A 9892-nucleotide genomic window follows, 5' to 3' on the forward strand; every position below is an offset into this window, starting at 1 on the left:
TCTTAATTTAAAAGCAAGCACTTATCCTATTTGAGTCTTTTGCATCAGTGGACAAACACCAGTGTGCTCCAGTGCAAACCTGTCAGCACTCTTATACCTTGTCTGAAACACAGGGAATCAACAGTGCCAGAGAGTTATCTACCTGCAACCAAACAATAAGTAAAACCAGGACTTCCTCCCACCTGGGCAGGACTTATGTTATTGCCCTCTGCAAGGGCCAAGGTGCTGCTGCTCCAGGTAAAATATCTCCTGTCAGAAGGGCATGAAGCTGAGCCGAGACAAAACTAAGCATAATGGCCAAAAGTAGAAATGACTTGTCTAGTTACAAGATCAATACAGAAGAAAGTTTGAAAAGAGCAGAAATTTATACTTCCTTAGCCTGGCTGGCTGATGGAAAACCACAGAACATGATGTAGCTTTAGACATCACGTAAAAAAACACACTCAAAATGATAAATTAAAACAGGTTTTGCAACAAGAAGTCAGTACTAGTCCTCAGCAGTCTGGGTAAGTGTGTAAAATCTCATCCAGACCACAGAATGGTGAGTGATCAGGGCAAGGGAGGGATCAAAACCTCCTGTGCCTTCTGACACAGCTGTCTAGCAGGCAATGGGATGTTTTTCTGGTGCCATGGAAGCCTCCCTTGCTGGCCCTGCCACTTCCAGGGAGTAATTCACCTAAAAAGTTACCACTGCTCTACAGGGAAGGTAAAACTCCCTCTTCCAGCCCACACAATGCACAGGTTACATCCAAACATCAGATTATGTTATGTTTACAAATCAATGCTAATTCTGAGGCTGATCTTGCAAGTTTCTCCCAGGAGAACCTCCATGGGATCATCACACAGGCCTGAGGATGGAGAAGGGTTCTGGCTGACAGCAATAACCCAGTTGTGGAAATGCCTGTGGGGGGAGTACATTAAAAAGTGTATTTGTGGCAATAATCTATTATATTTTCTCTGCAAATCTGCTTTCCCATCACTCCAGTGGAGATTTCAACAGCAGCAATTTTTCACCTTTAATTTCATCTTCTGAAACAACACCAAGCAAAATAATTATTTCAGAAGGCCAGCCATAAGTGCCTTTACCCATCCTCATATGGCACAACCCTCTCCTAATTCCACAGAAACACTGAACTTCCTTGTGTTTTTTTTTCACTTGGTGTGTGCAATGAGGACTGTGGATGAAACCTGGGTCGTTCCTTCTCTATCCCAGTGCCCAAACCTTTCCATTCCTCTGATTTCTGCCATCACAGCTCCTCCAAACTGCTTAAATGTTGATGACACATCTCTGATGCTACTTTTGTCCCCTGATCTCCTGGTGTTTCACTGATGTCCTGTCATTGGTCCCAAGTACAGCCAAGCTCATTAAAATTCCCATTCTCTGGTGATCCAGCTTTCTGCTCCATATAGCAAGGCTGGCCTGACAAATCCTTACACACAGCACTTTCTGGCCCCACTCCCTCTTGCATTCTTGTGTCTGAAACTCATCTCTACATCTGCTATCTCACGAGCACAATTTCCTCTCGAGATCCATATGGCTCACCTCTCTCTATATATAGAAGTGGATAATTTGGAGGCAATCCAAAGGAGGGATTGCAAAAGGGATTAAAAAATGGGAGGGCATTACCTTTGAACATGAATAAAAGCAGATTAACAGGCACATATGAAGGAGCCACGAGAAGAGGCCAATGTTACTTAAGGGTGGGCAAGGGTGCCATAAGGAAAGGTACAGTTATAAAACTATACACTCTGGAAACACCACTTTGAGACACTGACAGCAAAAACTAAAAATAAAAAGTCACTAAATTGCAATTAAAAGAAAACTTTAAAAACCCACCAACACCTTTATTTAGGTATTTTGGTCAGAGGTAAAAATAATCACTGGAAGTTGCACATCAAAACAAACACAAAGTCCACCTAGTCCTGAAATCTCTACAAAGGCCACCAAATACCGCTGGATACCAGCATTACTGCACAAATTATCTGACACCATAAATCACAATACACCTCCCTGAACAGAGGGGTAGACAATAATATGGCACAACAGTGTAAACTAGAATTAAGTCTTCAATAAAAACAACACATACTTTTGAAAGGAATCTGCAGAAAGGAAGCACAATGCAGAATATAAGAAAAATATCTCTGGTCCATTACATTCAGTAACAAGATGCATTTAATTGCTGCAGATTACCAAATCAGCTTAATGTATTACACCTGAAAGACTTGAACCACACTGTAAATGAGTAAATAAGTAAACTCTGGTAGACCTTAAATAGTTGGTAAATCTCCACTTTGAAGCTGTCAGGGGAAAAAAAAAATCAGATCTTTGGGCATTCAGTTAGCATGAATATATTTATTTGCATTAAGCAAAATATTTGTATTGACAAAACAGTGAATGATACTGCAGTAGCTTTTATTCTGTGCTAAAAGGGGGGTCGAAACTACATGATCTTTAAAGTCACTTCCAACCCAAACCATTCTGTGATTCCATGAAAAGCTGAGATTTTTTTTGCCTCTGAAGCTGCTATTTACTCCATTAAAAATTCAGTCAAAACAAAGTTATCCTTGTCAGGGTTGAATTCTTAGTTTGTATACAAACAGCACGTGTTTGTAAAGAATTATTTCTATTTCTCAGACCCTAAAGCTTAATGATGTTTAAATTCCAAAAGTGCAAGCACTTACTCATGCAATTTGTGTAGACAGCACATGAGTACCCACAACTTCAGGGACACAGATCTTTTTTTTTTAAAAAAAAAAAAAAGAGAACACCACTGATTAGGAAAACAAGTATGGGTTAGGAACATCCACTGCTCTCAAAAACTGAGGGCACAGCTGATGTTACAGACCAGAGTGGAGCTGTGACAACTCTGCATCCACTGAGGATCAATTCCTGGATCCCTTTCTGGCTCTGCCAAGGAACAGCCATATCACAATACAGAAGTGCTTCACCTTTTTGTGTCTCTACTGTTTCAGAAAGGGCAGTGACACTTACCCTTCTTCGGGATCCATGGGTAGAAAGTGCAAAGAGAGTCAAGCACAAAGACAAACAAAAGGATATTTACACAAGAGTTGGTGTAGTTTATTTGAAAATCTCTTTCTAAGAGAAACAACTCCTTTGCTATCACACGTCCCGAAGGCACAGCAAGCCTTGAAACTCTGCACAGCCTGTGCTAAGCCATGCCTGGGTTATCTTCTGTGACAACAAAGATTTCCTGCTCCTTGTGGCACACACACACTTCCAAAGGGCTCTTTGTGAGCTCCCAACTGTCCCACCCGAACCCCCACGCGCTGAATTGTTTTACAGTCCCAGTTCCCCTTGTTCTCCTCGCAATCCTTGCCTTGTTAGGCTCTCCAGGTATTTTATTTTAACACGACTGTCCAGCTGCTCCACAGCCTCCCCGCTCCCCAGATTTCCGCTGCTCTTCTAAAGGGCTCAGTGGAAAGTTGTGCTGACAGATGCACCGTCCCGGCCCAACAACAGGATGTTGTAAATGTCCAACTACTGTGTGCTTTTCATATGGATATGCTAATGGGCACACTATCAGCACACAGCTGTAAATGCAAATGCCAGAGCACAGGCTGAGCATCCTTTATGGATGTTTAACCACCTTCTGTCTTGTAAGAGACCAGCTCCCTGCTATTTGTAAGATAAAAAGGGACTAGCTCACCTCGTGTCAATGCTGTGTAAATCGATTAAGACAATAAGAGCACAAACACAGAGGCACTGTTAGGGCTGGCTCCAGGACAAGCCTTTAAGTCACCTTTCTGATCTTGTCCATGGGCTTTCTGATCTGCTCCACGGCATCTGCCAGTTAACCACACACACTGAAAAGAGATGTGTTTAACTTTGTTATAAGGATTTTTAGAAACAACAACAAACGTATCCCACAGTAAATTAAACAATCAAGAAATGTTATGGGTTAAAAGTTTTAAAGGGACAAATAATCTCATCAAGCTGCTTGGGGATTTTTTTAGTCATTCACTGCTCTAACATCCCCATCTAAAGTTAACAGCAAGAGTCTCTGGAGATTTTAAAGACATTCCTGGCACGGTGGCTCCTGGGTTAAACCAGTGGTGCCAACACCCTTTGGCACACGGGTAAGGTCTGGGTGCCATGGGATGGCTGAATAATAGGAAGGATCTACATTCACCTTACCACTTGAGTGCAGCAGAAGGTCTGCTCTGTACAACAAATACTTCTGTGGTTCATCCTTTCAGCCTCTGATTCACCAACTCCCTCTCAGTGCACACTGAATCCCAGGATAAATTTATCAGAGGCGTGGGTATATCAGCAATAAATAAAACATTCCCAGTGGTTACACTTAGTGTTTCACCACAGGTTATACCAACTTGGATAATGACTATTGATGCCTTCCTCAGGAGGGTCTCTACAGCACTGGGAAGTGTGTTACTGAATGTCATCTTGCTCAGGATGTTTCAGTGTCCATCAGCTTCTCTGGTCATTTTTCTGCTCCGTTTGACTGTACTGTCAGCTAAAAACAAACAAACAAGAGAGAAGCACCTCCCTGCAGCCACCATAAATATAAACCAGGCCAAATTCTGCTGGCAGAAATTCCGTTGCTATCCTGTCAAACACTAACTCAAATAATTGCAGAGCAGAATTTGGCTGAAAACAAAAGAAATAATGCAGCCAACACAGTTTTAAGAGGTCAAAATGGCTTCAGTCACATGAAACCAATGACAAATTAATATGTTTGCTTATCATTTTTACTGGAGTGTACTATATGTTGTTACACTAAGTTAATTGCTGTAATGGTGTGGGAGATGATGTAGCAAGACAGTCTGAAAAGAAGAGGTCAGCTGTCATTTTGTCAGAGTCCCTATCTGTACTATGAGTTATCAAAATGGTATTTAAGGCTCCTATTGGACATATATATGCACTGAAAGATTTTAGACAGCTCTTCTAGCAAAAGACCATGTCAATTTGAATAAGTTATCAAGTTCCTAGCTATCTGCAATTATGACTTTTTAATTGATACAGAAAAAAAAGGAATTAATTAAAAAAGAGCTCCTTTTAGCTTTAATCCATCTGCTCGAAACCACTGAGCTGTACTGTGACGCAGACACAAATATTAATGACCAACTGGCAATAGGATAATGAGTCAATAAAGATTTTAAATGGTGTGAGCTAGAACAATTACCAACCTAATAGGCAGATAAATAAGGCTACTTGACTTTACCCAAGGAAAATGATTATTCTTAACCAGTTACATTGAATGACCTGAACAAAGTGGTTTGGGTTTGGTTTTTTTTTTCCTTCCTGTCACTTTTCCATTCTGCTGTCCCCAATTCCACTCTGCTGTCCCCAATTCCACTCTGCTGTCCCCAATTCCCACAGCTATGACTGCTGCTTCTCCATTGCTTACCAAATCCTGACCAAATGAGACCAGCTTTCCCAGTGCAGCTCTCCAGAGCCTGCTGCTGGATTGCATCTCCCAACCTGCCTCAAAGACCCCCCCAAAACCTTCCAGACAGGCAGACAGGTCAGATTAGCTGCTGAGGGGTTTTTGCAAATAACGAGGAACAAGGCCTTAGACATTTCCAGTATTTCCAGAGAAACTCCATAATTTCTTTAGCCCAAGGCCAGAGTTTTACTGTTGTTTCATCAGCATATTTCTGATATTGCTGTAAGTTAAACTGCAGTTTACATTGCCTCCATGCAAGAGGGTTCAGCAAAGGCAGTGACAAAGGTTATTAAATGACAGCCTGCAACCCGACAGAAAATGATGCTCAAAAACCTAGGAGGAAAAAACAGTATGTCAAAAGCATCCAGTGAACCACAACACAGGTATTATTGACTATGTCCTGAATTTTAAAGGAATGATCTGATCTCTGTCAGTAATTATGCAGTTGTTGCTATTTATGCTTGATTTGGCCATGCCTGGAGGCCTTGGCTATGATCTGGGCTGTTCCATGCTAAGCACTGCACACATGCAACTCCTTGAAAGATCCAGGTGCCACAGCACTCCCATACAATGTCTTTATAGGAGCAACTTTTCTATCTGCCCAATATCACTGAATTCCCTTGAAGTGCTGCTCTCCCACTGGCTGTCCTGGCACCTGCAGCTCCCACCAGCCAGCTGAGCATCACAAACAGGTCACGAGCCTCCATAAGCCTTAAACTTGCTTCAAACACTGCTCTCTGACAGCACTGGTAACTCTGATCCTGGAGATGAAAACAAAAGCTTCATCTGATGACACTTTCTGTGCCTGCTACATGTGTTTCAAGAAGTATGAACAAAGACATAATTATTAAAAAAAGCAGTGAAGACTTCTGTTATTGCTAGTACATTTGGACCTTCTCCAATTTTCCAGTTGGTTCCACAAACATTTAGGCACATATTTAACTAACCTCATATGATTAATTTTACTGATTTCAGTATTTCTTCCTGCTTATTTCCCTGCTCAATAATGCACTCATCACAACTCTGTGTGTGCTGAGTGGCCCCAGATGACAGAAACTGCAGAGGTGCTCACCAAGCTGTCAGCCTTTCAGGGTTCAGAATTTAGACTTTTAAAACATTTCAAAGGGGGTACACACAGCAGCACAGAATTACAGAATGGTGTGGGCTGGGAGGGACCTTAAAGTCCATCTAGTTCCCCCTCCTGCCTTGGGCAGGGACACCTTCCACTAGACCAGGTTGATCCAAGCCCTTTCCAGCACTTGCCACTTGAAACACCTGGATTTTCTGCAGTGGGTTAGTGAAACATCAATGTAGAGCCAAAAGCCTCTTATACAAACCCACGACCTCATCCAGCAGGGAGACACACCAATCAATACTTGTCTTTAAATGAAGTTGTAGTCACTGGCCCCATCCTGCTCCTCTGGTCCAGCAGGGCTGGTATAGACACACTTGGCAAGTCAACCTAATTAATTCAAGTTACTTAAATCAAATTTACTTGGCTTGTGTGACATGGATTGCATCACCCAGCTAAAAGGGAAAGAAGTCCCTACCTGGGGGCACGGGGATTGACTCATCCCAACAACACTTGGCTTTCGAGTCACTTCCAAGCTGGGCAATCATTAACCCAGCACGGAAATTCTCCATGTCTGCTGGGTTGCAAGTTTTCTGCGAGAAGTCTCAGCTAATTTGAGAGCAAAGTTAATCAATTTGCAGAAGTACCACGCCAGTGCGTGCAGTATTTTAAAAATGACTACCGGGGATAATCTCAGACCTCTCCTGTATCACCCGCCCCTGCTGCGTGTGCGCTGACGACACTAAATACAAACCCGAGCACGATGTGATCTGCCACGCTGCTCCACGCTCCTTTCCCCAACAGCCCGGGGTCTGCGGGCTCCCCTTACCTTCAATAATCCTAAAAAAACACCAAGGCGACCCCAAAAGTTCCCGTTTGCTGTCCTGGCCGGGACTTCACGCGGCGCACCGGGGGCTGCACTGCGAGGTCACACTCCACGCGGTGGAGTTAAATGCCCTTTAGGAGGTGACCACCGCCCACCCGGGGGTGCCGAACCCAGCGCGGGGGTGCCCCTACCCATCGCGGGCGGTCCCCTCGCCCCGTGCCCGGCCGGAGGGGGGTCCCGGGCCGCGCACCCACCTGCGCACGGCCTCGGCCGAGCCGGCGATGGGGACCCCGCCGTCGGCGCCGCTGTCGTAGAGGACCCCGCTGACATCCAGCAGCAGCCCCCGCACGGCCCGAGCCCAGCCCGCCATCGCCGCCCGCACGGCCCCGCGCCGGGCGCTGCCGGGAAATGCAGTCCCGGGCTCCGCTCCGCCCCGCAGCAGCTCCGCTTCCAACAGAGAAACTGCGGCTGCCTCGTCCCTGGGAGCGCTAAAGCCTGGATGAGGCTTGGAGCAACCTGGTCGAGTGGGTCTAGCATCCCTGGCATGGGGGTGAAACGAGATGATTTTTAAGGTTCCTTTCAACCCGAGCCATTCTATGATTCATATGACTACCAAGAAAAAAAAACACCACTGACTCGTCATATAAAGAATTTTGCATCACAGATAAGATTTTATCAGATGTGTTCCAACTTTGCAGATAACACTGTTTTCTCTCAAATACCTTCTCATTGCTAATACCATCAATAGCACGCCACGACTCCCAGAATATATAAGGAGCTGAGGTGGAATTATAGTCCATTTTGTTTTAAGGAAAGCAGAGGAGCCTTGGCAGCATTGATTTGCATCACCGCTTCTGGAATAGCCTCTGGCTTCTCCTTAAAGATTATATCTAAACTGTGAAATTCATTAAACAGACCCAGAAATGGATCAGGTTATTTAAAACAACATTACTAATGGCGCAATATCTCAGCTGTCTGCACCGATAGTGAACATTGTCTTGGATAGTGTTATCAGTCCAGGACACCCGCTATGAATATTGATCCACAGCTTGTTACAGCCATCACTTGCCGTCAGGACAGGTCAGGGTTGAAACCCACCTAGCATCAAAGCAATTTGAAGACAGCACTCGGGTTGAATTTTAATGCTTGAGCTGGGAAACGGACCAACTTCAGAGTGCTAAAACTAATCCCTGAGTGTGTGCTTCTTCACGTGTGCCTTTCCACACGTGTGTGTGTGTGTGTTTGCAGGTTGCTGTGCATACAGGTGTTAAATGGATGATATTTGAAGATGTCTACTAGCTCACGAAATAATCTCAGTGCTACAATTTACCTTCTCAGCGCCTGCAGACCCAACTACTCTAACAGAAGTATTTGTGGTCTCAAATAGATGAATTTTTTTTCACTTCTTCACCACCTGCATTCCCCAAAACCAAGCTTTATCCACCTGTAGCTTCTGAGTGTGAACTCCTCAGGCCAGAGCTCCCTTTGCTTCTACACACCTGTGGTATCCCATCCCAGAGGCCAAATGGGCTGTTGGATGCTGCCAGCACATAATTAACAATGACAGCTACTCGTAATCACATCACCCTGCACATCATCATCTCATCTTCTTGCTCTCCTGTTATCTTAAGGCCTATCTTAAGGCCTTTGCAATAGCACTGAGATTAATGTGTAAGCCCAGTTCTGATGAGGCACCTCTGAAGAGGAAGAGGGCTGTGTTCTGCATCTTTCCCTAGGTATAAAAGCAGGTGGAGTAGCAGATTCCTACTGAGGGTTGTCTTCCCTGGCTGAAGGGTGCCTTTCCCTTCATCCATCTGGTGATTTGTGGTACCAACAAATGCTGAAATGCTAAGGAGAGGGAAAAGCATCCCCCTGAACAGAAAAATGCTACTAGCGTGTTTTTAATAAGCAGGGCTGGCTAGAAGCGATCATGGGGCTGGTGCAAGGTGGTGCAGAGAGGCTTGGCCTGCTGTCACCTACCCTGTGCTATAAGTATGAACAGACAACAAAGTCCTTCCCCCCACAGCAAGGAGGGTTAGTCTGGGGGGCTGCTCAGTGGGGTAGGAACTCCTCCAACACAGGTAAGCCTCAGTTTCCCTGCCTACTCACTGAGAATTGTTGTGAGCACCACGGCTGAATTGCAGGAGCTTGGCCCAAAGTCTGAACCAGACTGATCCTAAGCTGCCCCGAAACGAAAAGCTGCTCATTTCTCCCTGTGGACCACGCAGTAGTTTCACATCTCAGAGTGGCCGCTGGAAGAGGGAGCGCTTAGAGCCCGGAGCCCATCCGGCGCAGCAAAGGGATGCAGGAGCCATCCCTTCTCTCTGGGTCCCTCTGAACACGAGGGTCACCCCGCTGGGCCGGCACTGAGCGGGGAGCTGCAGGTGTGTCAGCTGACGGTGGGGGGACAGGAGCAGCCGAGGGGCTCTCCACACCCGGGGGTGGGCAGCTGCCGGCGGGCTGCGAGTGCAGCCGCATCCCTGCGCTGGCGGAAGACCCGGCGGGCTCCTGGCCGCCCCTGGCCCACCTCGCTGCGCGTTCCCCCCCCTTCTCATCCCGGGGCAGGTG

The 9892-nt window shown here is 45.6% G+C and overlaps 1 protein-coding gene across 2 annotated transcripts in view; it reads right to left on the reverse strand.

The window, feature by feature from the left end:
* LHPP (phospholysine phosphohistidine inorganic pyrophosphate phosphatase) overlaps positions 1-7724 on the reverse strand; it is an 81354-nt gene extending 73630 nt beyond the window's left edge. For both annotated transcript variants that reach the window (XM_027705591.1, XM_027705590.1), the window contains exon 1: positions 7579-7724. In XM_027705591.1, coding sequence (XP_027561392.1) covers positions 7579-7694 — 116 coding nt within the window. In that variant the 5' untranslated portion in view covers positions 7695-7724. The remainder of the gene's footprint in view (positions 1-7578) is intronic.
* Positions 7725-9892: the final 2168 nt, after the last annotated feature.

The sequence above is a fragment of the Neopelma chrysocephalum genome, unplaced genomic scaffold, assembly GCF_003984885.1.
Source record: "Neopelma chrysocephalum unplaced genomic scaffold, ASM398488v2 Primary Assembly neopelma1_347, whole genome shotgun sequence".
Taxonomy (NCBI): Eukaryota; Metazoa; Chordata; class Aves; order Passeriformes; family Pipridae; genus Neopelma; species Neopelma chrysocephalum.